This window comes from Magnolia sinica, chromosome 5, assembly GCF_029962835.1.
Source record: "Magnolia sinica isolate HGM2019 chromosome 5, MsV1, whole genome shotgun sequence".
Lineage (NCBI taxonomy): Eukaryota > Viridiplantae > Streptophyta > Magnoliopsida > Magnoliales > Magnoliaceae > Magnolia > Magnolia sinica.
The window spans coordinates 87,962,167-87,981,648 of NC_080577.1; the positions used below are offsets into that span (position 1 = coordinate 87,962,167).

A 19,482-nucleotide genomic window follows, 5' to 3' on the forward strand; every position below is an offset into this window, starting at 1 on the left:
TCCTATGTCTTGCAAACTTCCTTCCATTCCACTAAAAGGAATTTTTTTACCCCTGTGTACCTTTTGATAGAAAATCCCTTTGAAGCTTTTCAATTTGATGAATGATGCTGACTGGGAATTTGAACAGCAACATGGTGTACACCAACATATTTGAAAGACTGCCTTAATTAATTTGATCTCTCAATGATATATGTTGCTCCTTCACTCACATTTCACTTTTCTGCAAATTGACATTCTGAGCCGAGACAATTTCAAGCCATCTGATTACCATTGGAAGATTGACCACCCGATCTTTCTTGACTTCACGAAACATGAATGTGTCGTTGCCATACTAAAGATGGGATACTTGCCAGTCATATCTTACCAAATTTTGATCCGCTTTTCCCTCTCCTTTTCGTGGTAGTAGCAAAATCTTTATGCAGAATGTTAGACTGTGGTCAGGAGATTGGGTTGTTTAGTGGCTTCTTGATGGGTAGGATGACAATCTCCCACATTCGGTCTTACCAATTGACTACATGGAAGTATATACAAACACAAAATAGAGGCTGGAAGTGCTGATGACACAAAATCAAAGAGTCCACTTGTATGGATTCTTAGGACAAGTAAATGAAGATACATAAGATAGCATATTGATGAAATTTCACATGAGGCCATTAGAAAACAATAAAGAAAACTAAGTGCACATACGAAAAACCACATACATCACTATGTTAGAATCATTATTTGATAGAGGAGAAGTTTTTTTTTTTTTTAAATACCTGTTCTCCGTCGTTGCCTTGAAGTTTTCATAGAAGATAAGTCACTTTTGTTGCAACTGATATTCATACTCACACTGTGCTTCAATGAAGCTGCTTTTCCAGATCCTACCTTTTGAATGTTCTGGCCATCAACAATGAGCAGTTTCACTGCATGTGCATCATTTCCCTCTGCTTTATTAAGAAGTGGAACAGCTGTTGAAGGTGTTGATGAACAATTTTCTCCCAGAGAAGGTCGTTTCTTCTGAGACTGTTTCTTCTGAGTCTGTTTCTTCTGAGTCTGAGTCTGTTTCTTCTGAGTCTTCTTGCAATCCTTCAAAAGTCGGTGCTCCTTCATTGCAAGAAAAACTAGTTAATTCATCTGGTTGATATTAGTCTGCAATTAAATGAACAAAAGATCATTTAAAAAAAAAAAAAAAATACCTGTTCTCCGTCGTTGCCTTGAAGTTTTCATAGAAGATAAGTCACTTTTGTTGCAACTGATATTCATACCCGCACTGCGCTTCAATGAAGCTGCTTTTCCACATCCTACCTTTTGAATGTTCTGGCCATCAACAATGAGCAGTTTCACTGCATGTGCATCATTTCCCTCCGCTTTGTTAAGAAGTGGAACAGCTGTTGAAGGTGTTGATGAACAATTTTCTCCCAGAGAAGGTCGTTTCTTCTGAGTCTTCTTGCGATCCTTCAAAAGTTGGTTCTCCTTCATTGCAAGAAAAACTAGTTAATTCATTTGGTTGATATTAGTCTGCCATTAAATGAACAAAAGATCATTTTTTTTTTCCTTTTTCTTTCTTCTTATGTGATGAGTAAGAGATCAAATTTTATAGCAGAACCAAAATCAAGGTAATGCAGAAACATCAAACTAACCAAAGCCTTCACGAATATCTTAAACCTCCGAGGCTTTAAATGGAGCTTCGATGAAGTGCAACTATATTTTTCAAGCAAAGACCACCTGCAGAACATTGTAAAAACTGGATGTAAAGCTAGAACGGTAACTGGATTCAGGAAAATAATAATAATAATAATAATAATAATAATAATAAATAAACAACAAATCATTGGAGGAATTTGATAACTCTACATGTTCCAAACCTTCATGAGAATGCATTGATCATAGAGTTGCATAGAATCTTCAAAGTGGGGATTATTCTGGATTGGCATATACCAAGGAACAGGGTTTCTGGTGCTGCCAGAGGCTTCGCTTTTCTCAGTAATGGAGCTAAGGAGGAGACAATTGGAGTAGGAAATGTCAGAAGATTTGGAGGAAGAGAGATTTAGCTGAAAATGACCAAATATAGGCGAGTGTTTAGGAGCAACGGAGGAAGCAAGAATCGGCTAAAACTTGTGAGGGACTACAAGTCTCGAGGGTCGAGGACTCAAGGCAAGTCATGGGTTGCATCGGGAATGTAGGCTTGAAGAAAGAAGCTAGGATGAGGAGGTAGAAACAAAGGCAAAGCAGAACAACAAATATCTAAGGCCAGATCTATGAAGGGAAGACGGCAAAACTACAAACATGATGGCTTGTGTGGAGCAGACAGGACTCAAGAAGTTAAGTCGAGAAACAGGCAGCTCAGAAGATGAGGGAGGACCTCCTTAGGAGTTTGGTAGTAACGGTGGCTGGGCCAAAAATCTCTGCCAACAAAGTAAAAGAATCGCCGGATTCAAGATGGGGTTTCTACATGTTCAGGATACGCATTCTTAGATTTTCTAACCTGAAGTCCTGATTGAATTAGGGTTGGAAGAAGAGGTCGGGAAGACGATGCAAGGAAAGGGTTTTTCAGACGGACCAATTATATTGTTGAGCAGATGTAGTGATTGAGTAAAGGTGGAAGTTGCACTTTTTCAGGCAGTGCAAACCATCCCCTTCACCTGGCAAATTGGAGAGTTTGTCAATGCATATGATGATTTGCTACCGAGTCCAGATCCAAATTGTCTATTGACCTATAATGAATAAGTTGAGGACTTATAGATTGGGAAGACAAGGGAACTTGGCGTGGCCCAAAAGGAGGAAGAGGATCAGAGAACAACTTGATGAGAAAAGGATGCGTCAGTTCAAGTGCAAGCTGATACGATCGATGCACGACCAAGGACATGAGACCTCTGATGTTCTGGATTGGAAAACTAGTCGAATTATGTTAGGTGACGGGAATAATGATTTCCAAGCTTTATTTTAAATTTTGGGGGAGAGAAGGCAAAGTAAAGGACACAGAAAGGCATAAAAATAAAAAAGGAAACGATGGGGGTAGAGGAAGCTTCTTGGTCTTACATTGTAGGCGAATTAAAAGAAAGACAGGGGAGCGCAAAGGATGACCATAGCAGGCAGAGAGGACCCATTTGGAAAGGAAAAACAGGAAAGCAGAAAGATTTATAAATAAATAAATAAAATAAAAATAAAAAAACAGAGAGAGAGGGGAAGAAGAAGAAGGAAACAAACAAACAAAACATGTAAGAGGTAGCTTCTTGGTCTTACATTGTTGGTGAATTATGAGAAAGGAGGTAAGAAGAATAAGTGCAGAGAGAAGCACTTTCACAAGAGGCTAGTGTGATCAAAGGGGAACCCCAGTGAAAATTCTTTCATGGAATCTTAGGGGGCTAGGCTGACCCAAAAAGGGTTCAGGTAAAGCAAGCTTACCTGAATCAGAAGACAGATTATCAGACTACAAGAAGTTAAAGTTCAGACTATGGATAGGGGTAGCTCAATCAGTATGGGGACATGCGAGTGGCTTCAACTTGATGCAATCGGGTAAGGAGGATGGTTATCATTTGAAATTTAGAAGAGCTGATAAAAGAGGATTGGTGGGCAGGCTCCTTTCTAAGTATCAGCACTATTCCAGAAACAAGCAACTGAAGTAGGTGGGTGTTCACATCGGTGTATCGACTGAATGAATTAAATACGAGGCAAAGTACTGCAGGGGGGTTCGTGTGAGGCGGGTGGCTCGTGTGAAGCAGAACCCATGTGAAGTGGGGCCCACGAGGGGGGTTCGCCATGCTCTATCAATTCGAGCTTTTAGATAAAGTGGTTAATTGTCCTGTATCACAAAGCTTCTAGACAGAATTGAATAGCATGCATAGCAGATGGAGATTTCCATGTGTGGGATGCAATCCAATTTCCCTCAGAGAAATTTGGCAGTTGGAACAACAATAGCAGCATTCGAGGATTCAATGAATGAGAGGAGAGCCACGAACTTACCAATTTCCCCTTAGGATGGGAAAGATTTACTTGGTCTAACAACTAATCAATGCCCTTAGTGATAAGAATTGACAGGTTTCTCATCACAGTGAACTGGGAGGGGAAATATCCTAATGTTGTGCAAAAGGGTCTCACTCAACCTGTTTCTGACCACCATCCTATTACTCTAACAGTGCAATTCCTTTATAATTGAGTTAATGTGGCTAGAAGAGGACTTTTGTGACAAAGATGAATTAACCGTGGGATTTTTCAACATTGACAGTTGGGCTGGACATCGTCTTATGGTAAAACTTGGCTAAAACCAAAAAGCGGTGGAATAGGGAGATAGTATTGTCAAAGAATCCAAAGCAGTAGTTCTAGAGAAAATTCAAGAAATTGACAAGGAGGAAGTATATGTTATAAGGCGAAGATGAGAAGGTTCAAATTGAAACTTGACATCAAAAGATAAAGTGAAGGAAGATGGAATAAAATGGAGACAAAAGTTGAAAGGTCCATGGTTGAAAGAAGGTGATAAGAATAGATGATTTTTTTTTCACAATTTTGCAAGCGCAAGGAGAAATAGTATTCACAACCTAGTCGTGAGTGGGGGGAGAATTGAAGGTTGTATAGAAATTTGCGAAGTGAAATTTTACATAGTTATTGGCACCTAAAAACTGGAAACACCATTGGTTGAGAATTGTCTTTTGATAGTATCTTTGCAGATGAGGCAGATTGACTGAAAGGCCGATAAGGAAGGATGAGATGGAAGTGGCAGCTCAAGTGTTGGGAAGAAACAAGGCACCACACTAGGATGGCTATCTAATCATCTTCTTTCAAGTTTTTTGGGAGGAAGTCAAGAGATGATATTCTCAGCTTCATGTCAGAATTCTATGAGAGGGGCAGATTATCTTAAGGATGCTGGCACCTCTTTTATTGTTCTTATACCTAAGAAGGTGCAGAAAGTCCAAAAGATTTTAGGCCAATTAGTCTAATTAGCGGCGATATAAAATCTTGGAGAAGTCCTCGCATCAAGATTGAGGGTATTAGGTGTGACCTCCAGTCCCAGGGGGCATCAGTTTCTAGCGAGCAAATCCTTAGCAAGGCCCTCATCGTGCACTCATGTATCAACTCAAGATACAGCAAGCACGGCCCAGGAGTCATTTGTGAGATAGAAATGGAGTATGATCATGTAGATTGAGGTTTCCTTAATTATATGTTGAGAAGGCTTGGTTTTGGGGTGAGATGAAGGAAATGGATCTAGGTGTGTGCAGGTTCAACATTCCACTCAGTGATGATAAACGGCTCTCCTAAAAGGTCTTTTTGCAAGTGCAAGGTGCTTACATCAAGGGAACACTTTATCCCCCTTTCTCTTTATCATGCTAGTAGAGGCTTTAAGCAGAATGTTGACAAAGACAAACAAGGAGGGATTAACTAAAGGGTTTGTGACGGATAATGACGATCTCCAGATCTCCCACATACAATTCTCTTTAGTGATGCAAATTCTCAAGAGGTGGATAACTAATATAAGGTGGTCAGGTCATTCAATGCAATGTTTGCCCTCAAAACAGATCTTCCAAAGAGTGTGTTCTGGACTTCAGGCGAGGGATGAGAACAACAATCTTTTTGCTCATAGGTCTGGCAACCAGGCTGGCAAGCTTCCTTTCTTATATCTCGGCCTTCATTGATGTGTGGGCAAAACTCTAGTTCATTCTAGACACGGTTCTTGCGACAGTCAAAAGAAAGCTATCAAGGTGGACAAAAACGACTCCAGAGGGGGTGCCAAACCTTTGCCCTACTAGTATGGCTTTACTGTAAAGAAGACCCCTATCTTTTTGGGGGTGCCTTACACCTACCAATTCGCAAGGAGGGGGCAGTCGGGGGTTCCTCGACCCTGTTCTGCTAAGATGATTTCTCATCATCTTTGTTTTCTTCTAGCTCGATGGCCTTTGATGCAGGACATGAAATTAAATATGGAATGCAAGAAATCAAGCTTGTGATTATACCAATTTTAAACAGTCACAAAATTCCACATCCTACATACTATTAAACATTCAAAAAGGGGAATCTATGGGGGTCCAAGCCTACACAACTTTAGGCTGGATCAAATAAAATTATATGCCAAACATGCCCAAAGGAGTGTAAGGATCATCCATTCTTGCATAGGATTGTTCCCTACTCAAGAGATTCATTAAGTTTCAATTTGGGAAAAAATCTAGGGTTTGAAAATTGGGGATAATTGGGAATTGGAACTCTTAGGGATTTGGATTAAGGAGTTTTTTTAGCCAAAAGATTAGCAAATAGAGGAAAAAGAGAACCTAGGATGAGTCATGCACGCTGGACGGCAAATAGGCCTGGACGCACGTGCATGGGGCCCATAAAGTCGAAAACCAACTTCTAGGCTGGGATTGGCCAGGGATGGGCTACCTCCATACCAAGTTTCGCGTTAATCCATCGCAAGACGTGTACGTAGTACTCCGCCAAAGTTTCAGCCCCTCAGATGGGCCAAAATTTGAAAATCTATTTGTGCACTGTTGTAGGAGAAAATTTGGATACGAAAGTGGATGAATCTGAAGGTGGAAGGGGTGTAAAGGGTGATGGATGTGGTGCATAAGAAGGTGGAGATGATTTGGAGCAGATGTGGCTTCACACCACGGTAGTTAACCCTTCGAGGAAGGGAGGGCTTCATACCCAATTCAATTCTTCAATCTAGAGAGAGAGAGAGAGAGAGAAAGAAACGCAAGAATTTTTATTCATAAAATATCATTGCAATACCTACATGAGATTGCTATATTTATAAGAAAACCCTAAACCCAAAAAAAGACAAAATTACCCTTGCGCCATGTGTGCGCACTAATGCTAAAGCTAAAGCAAATAAAATAATTAATCTAATCAATCAAAGCCGTTCATAATGTTTCTAATAACAAAAATAGTCAAAACTCAAAATCCTAGATCATCTAAAGTAGTGGGCTACAATCATGAGATCCGATGGAAGAATCTATTTAATGATTGGGTCCACTCCAATGCTCCATAACGCAGCCCCCTAATTATGAGGCCCTCGAAAGATGTCGTCGTCGATCCAATTCGAGAGTGGGGCTTGCCTCCTCCTCGAATACGTGCGTATAGGGGGTGTGTGCATGATGTCCCCATTAGCCTCTCGGTTTCATCATAATAAAATCACCATTGCCTTTCAAAAACAAGTTGTGGCAGACAATGAAAGATAAAATATACAACTAAATGTTCATGTCTCTAATTTTAACAAGGAAAAAATAAAGAAAATGACAACATAACATTGGAAAGCAATGCAAACCAATGTTAAATGATCAAGGATGACTTCATAGTAAGAAAAAAGTTCGCCATATGTGATGGGGACATCTCGCGCATACGTGCACGCACGCCGCCTCACCTACGCACGTACGCACGGAGTAGGAGGGCCCCACTATCAATCTGTCTCGATGACAACGTCCAGGGGGGGCTCCTACCTAGAAGACGAAGTTTGGTTCAAAAGATTGGGCCCGATAATCAAGAAAAGCCCATCACGAGATCTCATGATCGTGGCCCACTCGTCGGATTGATTTCATATTTTAAGTTTTGCTTATTGTTATTATTTAGAACATTGTGAACGTTTTAGATTTCTCTGTTTGATTTTTATTTTAGTTTACTTCATCGTCAAGTAATATGTTGCACACATGGTACGAGTTTTGGGGTATAGGATTTTCCCTATAAATAGGCACCCCTTGTAGTTCTTTTGATTCATTGAAGTTAATAAAAAAATTCCTGCTTTATTTTTCTGCTCTCTTCGTGAGTTGTGGAAGAATTCAAAAGTGGGTGCGAAGCCCTCCCTTTTCGAAGGACTAACTACCGTGGTGCGAAGCCACATCAATCCCGATTCACCCCCATCCTCCATCTTTTTTTTCCATCTTCCCCCACCATCCATACTTCGAATTCGTCCTTTTGTTGCATCAAATTTCTTCATTACAGCAGGTTTCCGGATTTCGGCCCGCAGGGGAGCTTAAACTTCGGCGGAGCACCACGCACAAACCGTACATCAGATCGAGCTGAGATTTGAGGGCTTTAGAAAGCATCACTGGCCGACCAGGGCCAAGGTGGCCTTTTTCTAAATAGTGGGCCCCACACACATGCGGCCAGGATCACACGCACGTCTGTCTGCCCATTGGTGCTCTCCACACGCAGGATCGTCTTTTGGCTCAGGTTTTATTCCTCTTTTATCCTTCATAACCATTTTTCATGAATCCTAGCCCTAGATTACGTTTTCCCTAAGTTATTTGCCAATTTTCTTACCCTAGGGTTCCCCGAATTGGAATTTCTGAATCCCTTAGATTAGGGACTGATTACTATGCATGCGTGGATGATTATTTCTTATCTTTGAGTATTGTTTGGTTCATAATTTGTATTGATCTAGCCCTATCATGTGTAGGCTTGGACCCGCATAGATTCCCCTTAATTGAATGTTTGGACTTTCATGTGAGATATGGAATTTGTGTAATTGTTTCTGAACTAATGTAATCTTAAGCCTGAAATCTCGCATATCATATTTAATTTTCATGTCCTGCATCAAATTTGGTATCAAAGCCTAGGGTTCTTGTAGGAGAATTCACCACATATTTAGAGTTTAGTTTGTTTGAGTCATTCATGCATCCAGTCCATCATATATAGCTGCTAGAAAACCGTAATCCTTGATATATATATATATATATAGCTGAATTTTCGTAACAGTGTAGTCTCCTTCATATAGAGTCTCGTAGGGTCATTTAGTTTTTAGACGCATATAGTCGTCATAGAAAGTCCTTAGGTTGAGTTAGCCAGTGTATGCCCACACATACAGGTCATGGTTTTGGCTTGCACCCTACAATAAACATGGAGCAACTGCTAGAGTCAATGAACAAGTTGTCTCAGCAAATCGAGTATTTGGGTAAGTGCTATGAACAATATATAGACCAACGCTTTGATCAATTTGATGCGCGCATTAGCCAACTAAAGGCCTCCGCCAGGACAAAGCCCATCATTGGGGTAGATATCCAATCTCAGGCAGGTGGCCAGGAGGATAGACCAATGAATGGAGGTGGCCAAGGAATCAGTCATGGGCATGCACCCGTGCACCCACCCCAACAGGGGCATCAAGACCACTATTTTGAGTGGCACAAGACATACGGCCTTGTGGCTAGAGAGAGTGCCCCAGAGGCTAGTATAGAGTTACCCACTGAGGCCATTCCGGTAGTAGATGAGTTTCGTGATGTCTTTCCTAATGATCTACCGGATGAGTCTCCCCCTAGGAGGGATATAGAGCACACCAGATCATGGGACATCGTGATACCTACAGCCGAGTTTGCGTTTAATAGTTCTGTCGATAGGTCCACAAGTCTCAGTCCTTATGAAGTCGTTACTGGTTATAAACTTGAGAAACTTATTGATCTTGTCCCTATGTCACTGTCTCATAGGCCGTCAGAGCCTGCAAAGTCTTTTATGCATCACATTCATTCATGGCATCAAGAAATCAGGCAGAAGATCACTACTAGTAATGAACATTACAAATTTTCTTCAGACCAGCATAAATGTTTCAAAGAATTCAATGTAAGGGACTGTGATAGTCCGCATCAGGCCCAAGCGGTATCCTCCGGGGGCCGTTCGTAAGTTACACGCGCATAGTGCTGGACCCATCAAAATTATAAAACGAAACGATCTCAATGCGTATGTGGCAAATCTTCCACCCTCCATGGGAATTAGTTCCACATTCAATGTGGAGGATCTAGTTGCATTTCAAAGGGCCATTGATGCATTGTCTAGCATTTCGCCTAACCATCTTGATTCATCAGACCTTTCCATTGATCCATGGCCCCCTCCCGACACATTTTCCCAGCCTCTACCTCTCATACCTATCCATCCCGACCCATCTTCCCGGTTACCACGTCCCATATCTACCCCTCCCGACCCATTTTTCCAACCTCTACCTCCCATACCTATCCGTCCCGACCCATTTTTCCAGCCTCTACCTCCCATACGTACCTGTCCTGACCCATCTTATCAGCTTCTACATCCTATACCTACCCTACCCGGCCCATTTTCCCAGCCTCTACGTCTTATACCTACCCATCCCGACCCATTTTCCCAGCCTCTACCTCTCATACCTACCCGTCTCAACCTATTTTCTCAGCCTCAACCTCCTATGCTTATTCTTCCTGACATTTCTTCTCAGTCACTCCCTCCTATACCTAAACTTCACACACCCAGAGAGAAAATAGAGGATATCCTGGACCATCAGACAGTTTTAACGTCGGACGGCAAATTTCAGAAGTACCTAATCAAGTGGAAGTCAAGCCCAGCTTCAGATAGCACGTGGCTCACTGCGGAGGAGCTTCAGAGACTTGATCTTGACGTCCTGGAGTGGTTCAGGAGTTTTATTTCACCAGTGGCGAAATCTTCGCAGCCGAGGAGAATTGATGGGGAGATCTCGCGCATATGTGCACGCACGCCTCCTCACCTACGCACGTACGCACGGAGTAAGAGGGCCCCACCATCGATCTGTCTCGATGACGACGTCTAGGGAGGGCCTCCTACCTAGAAGACGAAGTTTGGTTCAAAAGATTGGGCCCGACAATCAAGAAAAGCCCATCATGGGATCTCATGATCGTGGCTCACTCGTCGGATTGATTTCATATTTTAGGTTTTGCTTATTGTTATTATTTAGAACATTGTGAATGCTTTAGATTTCTCTGTTTGATTTTTATTTTAGTTTACTTCATCGCCAAGTAATAGGTTGCACACATGGTGCGAGTTTTGGGGTATAGGATTTTTCCTATAAATAGGCACCCCTTGTAGTTCTTTTAATTCATTGAAGTTAATAAAAAAAATCCTGCTTTATTTTTCTGCTCTCTTCGTGAGTTGTGGAAGAATTCAAAAGTGGGTGCGAAGCCCTCCCTTTTCGAAGGACTAACTACCGTGGTGCGAAGCCACATCGATCCCGATTCACCCCTATCCTCCATCATCTTTTTTTTTCCATCTTCCCCTACCATCTGTACTTCGAATTCATCCTTTTGTTGCATCAGATTTCTTCATTACAGCAGGTTTCCAGATTTTGACCCGCAGGCGAGCTGAAACTTCGGCAGATCACAACGCGCAAACCGTACATCAGATCGAGCTGAGATTTGGCGGCTTTGGAGAGCATCACTGGCCGACCAGGGCCAAGGTGGCCTTTTTCTAAATAGTGGGCCCCACACACATGCGGCCAAGATCACACGCACGTCCGTCTGACCATTGGTGCTCTCCACACGCAGGATCGTCTTTTGGCTCAGGTTTTATTCCTCTTTTATCCTCCATAACCATTTTTCATGAATCCTAGCCCTAGATTTAGTTTTCCCTAAGTTATTTGCCAATTTTCTTACCCTAGGGTTCCCCGAATTGGAATTTCTGAATCCCTTGGATTAGGGACTGATTACTATGCATGCGTGGATGATTATTTCTTATCTTTGAGTATTGTTTGGTTCATAATTTTTATTGATCCAGCCCTATCATGTGTAGGCCTGGACCCGCATAGATTCCCCTTAATTGAATGTTTGGACTTTCATGTGGGATATGGAATTTGTGTAATTGTTTCTGAACTAACGTGATCTTAAGCCTGAAATCTCGCATATCATATTTAATTTTCATGTCCTGCATCAATATGGTTCTTTTCCCTAGGCATATGGGAGATTTTTACAACAACAATTCTTGCAAAGGATGAAAAATATGAAAGAAGAGGGGGTGAAGGGTTGTGATAGGTCCAGCAGATCATATTAGTCGTCTTCAATTAATAAATATAAAACCTAGCTGTCTTCTTTTGTACAGAACTTCATATTTCGTCCTTTGAAAAGACAAAAACTTAAATAAAACGGTGCACCGTGCATGATTCTAGGAAAAAATCAGCTTGCACGACATGCATGGAGTGGCAGTACCCCAACACAGGTTCTGACAGTGGATCAAACTCTAAGGCGTAGAATAAAAACTATGAAGAAAAAACATGCCTAACATGCATTGGCAGAACTTCAATGATAATCCTCACAAAAAAAAAAAAAAAAAACTGTACTAAATATGCAAAATTTAAAACCAAAAACAAAAAAGTCATAAGTAGTTGATCATTACCAGCGAAGCATTGCGGAAATAGTATCTTTGGTATTTTTAATATCGAGGCTAAATCCAGGACCCAACAGCTTGTTCATGCGTCTTACGAGACGGTAGTAATAATGTCTGACCTGCATATTACAGGAAACAAAAAGAAGAAATCATCATCAGTTCTATGACATGAAAAGAATCAATGTAGAGATGTCTGAACATCACAGGGAAAAAAAGGAAAATAAAGCAAATGAGCATTTTGACAAGAGAATAGGCATCATAACTGACACTTTCTTTCACTAAGATGTCGCATTTGATACTACGCAGTACAGTAGTAAACAAGGGGCTACTTTCTTTCACTAAAAGAGCTACATATAGTACTAAGCAGTTGTAGTAAACCAGGAGCTGAAGTCAAGACAACTCCAGAATGGTTCTAATCAGATCATCTCTACAACACAACATGGTTGTTTCTTTCTGGAAAGGCAACTAATTTTGTTTTAAAATGAGGAAAACAAGAAGACTGAAAGGCCAGCTTTCTCAATTTGCTCAATTTGCCCCCTGGATAATCCAGAATGAGATTTTAGCCCCATTGCCTGACTTGAAATTCTTCCCAGACCTTTAAATAACTGCCCTGCATAGAATTGTTAGAAAAAGTTCCGGTGTTACGTTCCTTCCACACAGACTTTAGATCAGCCAGGCAAACCAGGTCTTTTTTTTCCTTTTTCTCCATCAAAATCCATGTACAAAAAAAAATAATAATAATAAAATTCCTAGAACACAAGCAAGCATCTCCCAATCTAACCTAAATAAACCAAATATTCTCCCCTAGATACCTCTGACAAACTCGAAATGCAAAAAATAGATGCTCGATCTTTGCCTTACCCTGGAGACAAAGGATGCACAGTTTGCGAATTATCACATTTCTGCTTCTTAAATGGTCAATGATAAGAATCTCGTCCCTTCACACCAACCAATCAATTGTGATCACCCTTGGATGACCCTGCCAATGTCATATTTGACCCGCCAGAGCCATCATATGCCTTCCTCACTACCTAACATCACAAAATAAAAGAACTTGTGGAGAAAGTCCCGTTTATTCTAAACACCACCGCCACCCATCTTTTTTTTTTTCTAAAAATGGACTATATCTATTTAGCACTTCCATGAGACAAGCCTATTCCTCAACCTCTTTATCACTTCGAGGTCTTCTAAAAAGAGACCACAACCTACCACTTCCCATACATTAAACTTGGGATACCATGGATTCTTTATTCGATGCAATGGAAATAATCTAGGAAATACCTCAGAGTGAGGATCCCTATCACATTACACATCTGCCAAAAAACATAAATGATTCCCATCATTTAATTTCCCAACAATTGCCTTAGAAAGGTTCTCCTCGATTTTGGAAAGTGCCTTCCAAAACCCTGATGCCCTAAATTGAGATGACACTTAGTGCATCATCCTCCTAGCCTGCTTCCGTATTTTCAAACAACAACTTTCTTCCATAAACCATTTCCTTCCATCTCTGTTCTACAGCCATTTCCATAGAAGTGCAATGTTGATGTCTTCATGTGTCTATGTGATTTTAACAATGCCCCATCCATACCTTTTAGCTTCCAAACTTTGTTCTACTACACGTGAGATAAAACTTGTGTTCTTTTGAGTTGTGCTCCATGCCAAACAAACACCCTTTTAACTCTTTCTAATCTTTGGATGGCACTGACCGGACACTAGAATAGTGCCGTATAATAAGACTTGTCAATATGGATACAATGAGAGTGATTCGCACCCTTTCTTTCCAACTGAAGTGCCTTCCTTCAACTCTTTCCATAACAGTGTCCCACAAATGAATCGAAGGTTTTGAAATACAAAACAGGAGACCAAGATATGAAGATAGAGGTTTGTTTCAAAAAAAGACATGAAGATGGAAGGTTGCGGCCTTACAACTTATAAGCAAAACCACTGCCCAAAGAAATTATTTCCTCTTTGCAACCAGAACACCTAAGATTTTGGTGTTTTCTATATTAATCTAGAGAAATTGCTTTAAAACATCTAATCAACCTGTGAAGATGATCAACTTCTTGCATATTCGCATTGGAGAAAAGTAATGTATCATAGGAAGAGACGCATAATTTCATATGCATACCAGCACATGCATGCCTCTCCACTTATTTGGAGGTGAATAGACACAACTGAGGGGCAGAGCAAAGCGTACACCAAGGAAGAAAGGGAAAGAATCTCAGTGATCATTTGGAAGTTCTATATGGATTTCAGCGACTATTATAGAGTTCTCAACATGTAGTCATTCTAGAGTGTAGCCTCTACAACAAAGAAGTCATTTTTGGTGAATAATGGTGATATAGCCAAAGAATACAAATACCTTCAGAGATTTTTGGGCAATAAATTATCCTTTTTTTTCTTAGAGTAATTAGTATATTCAGGCTGCCCTTTGCGTTGGGAAGCCAGCTAAGCATTTATAGGACAAGGTCATCAAAAGAATTAAAAGGAAGTTGTCTTCTTAAAAGCGTCATTATCGTTCTTTGGGAGGGCGGTTGACTCTTATCAAAGCGACTTTTTCTAACATGCCAATCTATTTTATGTCTCTTTTCAAATGCCCAAAATCAGTGTTAGATAGGCTTGATAATTTGAGAAGAGACTTCTCATGGAAAGGAGCCAAGGTAAATAGAAAGTTTAATTTTCTCAAATGGGAAGAAGTTTGCAAGCCATTTAATGAGCGGGTTTGAAAGATTTGGGCCTTGTGAATGTAGCTCTTCTTGGAAAGTGGCACTGGAAGTTTGGTTCGAAGGTGGGAGAGATCTCCTTGTTTCCAAATACGGTACTCATACAGGTGATTGGAGCATAAAATCTTCCTCTATCTACCGTGCCTCTCATTTCTGGAAGGCAATTGTTTCCACCGAGCAAAAGTTTCGTGAAGGAATCTCCTTCTCTCGCTGGAAAGGGAATCAAAATCGTTTTTGAGTGGACTTATGGTGCGGGGACAAGCCTTTACAAGATCTTTTCATGGGTCTCTGAGTATTGCCCCGGAATGTTTCATCCTCATTGATCGTTGGTACTAGGAAAGGTATGTTTTTTGGTCACCTCCTTGTCAAAGAAATTAGTGGGATGAAGAATTTGAGAATATCCTTACCCTCCTCGATCATCCAAAGACTGTCATGCCTTCGCCCCAAGAAGAATATTCAATGTTTTGGAAAGCCAATAGTTCTGATGTTTTCTCAATGTGATCACTTTATAGTTTGATCTAAATCATCCTCTTCGCCTTTCTTTCCGTTCCATCATTGGTCTTATAGAGCCCCTCCGAGGATTGTAGCTTTTGTATGGCTTGTGGGAAGGAAGAGAGTGCTAACCATAATAACATCCAAAGGAGATCCATTATCCTACCTAACATTTGTTTGATGTATATGGGAGGCATCGATTGATCAATCATCTCTTATTCCATTGCCCCTTCGCTCGTAAAGCTTTTGGAGCACTTCATTCTTCTCAATGATGCCAAAGTCTATAGACCATCTTCTGTAGGCTTAGCATAGAGTCACGATGGGTAAATCTCGAGAAGCTATTTGGAGGCATGTCATGATGGAAATTTTTTTATTTATCTGAAAAGATTGAAACAGTCGATGTTTTCAAAACAAGGGTTCTTCTGTTGAAGAGATTTTTGTTTAGTGAAATTTGTTGTTTCAGAATGGACTCTTTACGTAAAAGCAGTGAATTCTGCTAATCTTTCTTTTTTGTTTTTGTCCTAGCATCGTGTTGAATTCTTTCCCCGTCTTTCGGCAGTTCGTTTAATAAATTTTCATTTATCTCTCAAGAAAAAAAAAAAAGTATATGATTATAATACTAACACTTATGATTTAACTGAGGACATGGTCCTTGCTAGGGTGGAATACTAGAACAGGATTTGCATAGCTGATCACAATTAGCAAGGATAGGGATAACTCTTAGATGAAGATGATGATGATCTGATGTCTTAAGGTGAAATGCAAGAGAGAAATGGTTTGATTCTTTTCAGATCCACACAGATCTTTGAGTTGGCAGGCAGGTTTTGAGAATTCGCTAGTTTCATGATTCCTTCGTGACCATTCAACATGTTCTATAAGGAAAGTAGTGGGAGATTTTTAAGTTCATATTTTAGTTTTCTTTCCAAAAAGTACTACTTTATTCAAAAACAAGAAACATGTGAAGCAAGAGCCAGGAATGAATTTCTAGTAAAGGTTAGACGTCACGACTATAAGGCTATCAATGGGTATCTGGATCTATGGATACCCGGAATATCTGGTCTGAATTCACATTTCAGGCCCAATTAATAACCAGATGAGGCTCAGCCTACGGATTCAGATCTGTTATAAATCAGGTTGGGTCAAGTACCCAAATACAGATCTCTTTTTTTTTAGTTTTATCCTTTACTTAATAATATTTATTCAATTTGGAAAGAGTGCAACAATAGAACATGATACATGTATCAGAATCACAGATAGAGATCTTCCAATCGACTAGGAGAGTCCTAAACTGGAACATAGGCTTACAAGTCTTCGTTAGCTGCAGCCAAATTCAAATAGAAGAAAATTGGGGTGGGTTCTTGGTGTTATGGAAAAGATGCTCTCTCGTCATAGGATTTGTTGCTCTATTATTTTTAGTGCTTCTTCCACCTCTTCTTAACAAGCTTATAGTTACCCCTCAAAAAAGATATTATTATTTAAAACCCATACAAAAGGCGTGTTTCTATTATGGATCCAAATCCAAACTCAGCTCAGACCCAAACGAGTCCAGAGACAATTCTAGACCTGATTCCAAATATACATTATTATCATCTAAGCCTTACCCAATTAAGTAGGGTTGACTACATGAATCTTGTTCCACCATTCCACTCTATCAAGGGCTACACCTTCAGTTAGACCATAAGTCACCAACTCTTGCTTACTACCCCCATCCATGCCCTTTTGGGCCTTCCCCTTGCCCTTTAAAGTCTTCAACTTGAATCAACTATTTAGAGTCTCTATAGCACACAACTAAACCCATCTAAGTCTACTTCCCCTAATCTTATCACCTAATGGTGCTACTCCTATGTTCCCTTGAATGCATTCATTTCTAATTTTATCCTTCCTCATCTTTGCACTCATCCATCTCAACATCCTCATTTCATCTATACTCATTCTACGAACATGTTATTCCTAAATTGCCCGACAATTTGTCCAATAAAGCATGGCCGGTTTTATAGCCATCCTATAAAATTTCCATTCAGTTTGATTGGTACAGAACAATCACATACAACTCTGGAGGCTCATCTCCATTTCTTCTACCCAACTTGAATTCCACGGGCAACATCCTTCTCGATCTCATAGAATTGAGGCTCATGCTTGAACTAGACCCAACATGACTCAACAAGTACCCGAATCCAATCACATTGGGATTCGTACCTTGTACATGGTACCCATGTCTAAGCCAATAGGCCTTGAACCTGTTTCCCTTAGTCAGGTCTGAATACTAGTAAACCAATGCCAATTGGAACCTGACCCTAACCACACCCTCTCTAGCTTGGTTGTTTTCTTCTCTTCAAATAGTTACAAACAAAACTTTTAACCTAGAAGTTTGGTCCTACATATCATTGGGAATAAAGGTAAGCCAACAAGGAACATAGAGGATTCAACACCCAAGAGGTTTCATTGCTCATATCAACCTCCATACTTAATTTCCTCATAAGCTCAGAGAAAAATTGAAAGCATTCTCTAAGCACCTTTTGTTCCACTTCAGTGGAGCCAACCCAACCAATCAGACTTCTAAATCGCCTTTCCAATTTGTCCCAAGAAAAAATAAACTATGGGATATTCCTATTGCCAAAACTGATTCACAAGTTACCTCTGAGGATAATATGTGAATCATTTGCGACAAACGAGACACACATTTCCCACTGGTAAGTTGAGGTTCCAATCAAGGTATCCCGTATCAGTATCGGTTGGCATAATGGTGCCCTCCAAAACCGATACGGATACAGGGGCGTAACGGCCCGTAACAAAGCAAATTTTTTTTTTTTGCCAAAAAAATATGAAAACATATGGATTAAATCCAGAATATTTTAAGCATTCCAAATATACATTCATTTATAAATTGGAACATGTTTATGGTGGTGTAACGGTCTACTCTTTGGTGAGAAGTTGTATCGGACTGTCTGATTAATTTTTGAACCAGGTAACCTAAATTTGACTACAAAATTTATATATTTAATTTTCTAAATATCTAATTTATATACTTAACAATTTAATATCTTTCTGCCAATAGTTCTTTTAAAAAATGAAATTAAATTCAGGTAGATGGCATTGCCAATTGCAAGCTGACTTGGAGGACCAATCTATGCCCCAAATTAGCCTCAAATTCATGCAATTTATTGCCATTATCCCACTTATGTATTGGTGGACATTTATTGGATAGTGAATCATGAAAAAAATCAAAAGGCCCTATTTTAAAAAATATAAGTCCACAAAATAACAATTAAAACTATTCAAATAATTTGATTTTGGCATTGTGAGTTAGCAATTGCAGTTCATAATTTAATTGGTAAATTTTAAGTTAATATATGTCTCGTGTACAATTTTTTAAGGGCCCGAATTAGGCGGGACTCAAATTGTGAAGTGTAGCACACGTGTCAAGGTTTTTTGGGCCCCACCCATGATGAATGTGTTATATCTAAACCGTCCATTCATTTGACGAGATCGTCTTAAGGCTTGACACGAAAAATAATACAGATCTAATTATCAAGTGGACCACACTGCAAAAAGCAGTGGGGGATTGAACGTCTACCATTGAAACCTTTTTTGGGATCACAGAACTTTTGGATCAATATGAAATTTGTTTTTCCTCTTCATTCAAGTCTTTTTGACCTTATGAACAGATTGGATGGAAAATAAATGTTATGGTGGGCCTACGAATTGTTTAACTGTAAAAATCATCATCTCCGCTGCTATTTTTGGTGTGGTCCAGACGATCTTTGGATACGATTCATTTTTTGGGTAATGCTCTAAAATGATATTTAAAAATAGATGAACGGTGTAGATATAATAAATAGATCACTGTGGAGCCCATATAACTTTGATCTCCTTTGAACCGTTCGTACAACTCAGAGCTCGAGGAGTGTCAGTGCTCGTCTTAGCGTGACACGTACCTACAGCAGCTTACACCTGCCAAAAAAAAAAAAAAATGGAGAGAGGGGGAAACCGAAAAGAAAAAAGAGGGGAAGAAGAGAGAAAAGAAAAAAGAGGGAAAGAGGGAAAGAACAGAGAGAGAGAGAGAGAGAAGAAGAAAAGAAAGGAAAAAGGTAAGTTTTTTTCTTTTCTTTTTTTTTTTTTCACTGTTACGGGTACAAAATCGGGACATCGGCCGATACGGCCCCGTATCGCGTAACGGGTCCCACCGTTACCGTTACGTATCGGCCGTTACAGCCGATAC

General features: G+C 40.1%; 1 protein-coding gene across 7 annotated transcripts in view; it reads right to left on the reverse strand.

The window, feature by feature from the left end:
* Positions 1-558: 558 nt before the first annotated feature.
* The window catches only part of LOC131246252 (TSL-kinase interacting protein 1-like), a 43,995-nt gene continuing 25,071 nt past the window's right edge, over positions 559-19,482 (reverse strand). For 6 of the 7 annotated variants that reach the window (XM_058246187.1, XM_058246184.1, XM_058246183.1 and 3 more), the window contains 4 exons: positions 12,058-12,167; positions 1,623-1,707; positions 1,179-1,455; positions 559-1,103 (listed from right to left, as the gene is read on the reverse strand). In XM_058246187.1, coding sequence (XP_058102170.1) covers positions 751-1,103; positions 1,179-1,455; positions 1,623-1,707; positions 12,058-12,167 — 825 coding nt within the window. In that variant the 3' untranslated portion in view covers positions 559-750. The remainder of the gene's footprint in view (positions 1,104-1,178; positions 1,456-1,622; positions 1,708-12,057; positions 12,168-19,482) is intronic. The other variant, XM_058246188.1, reaches the window with a different exon arrangement.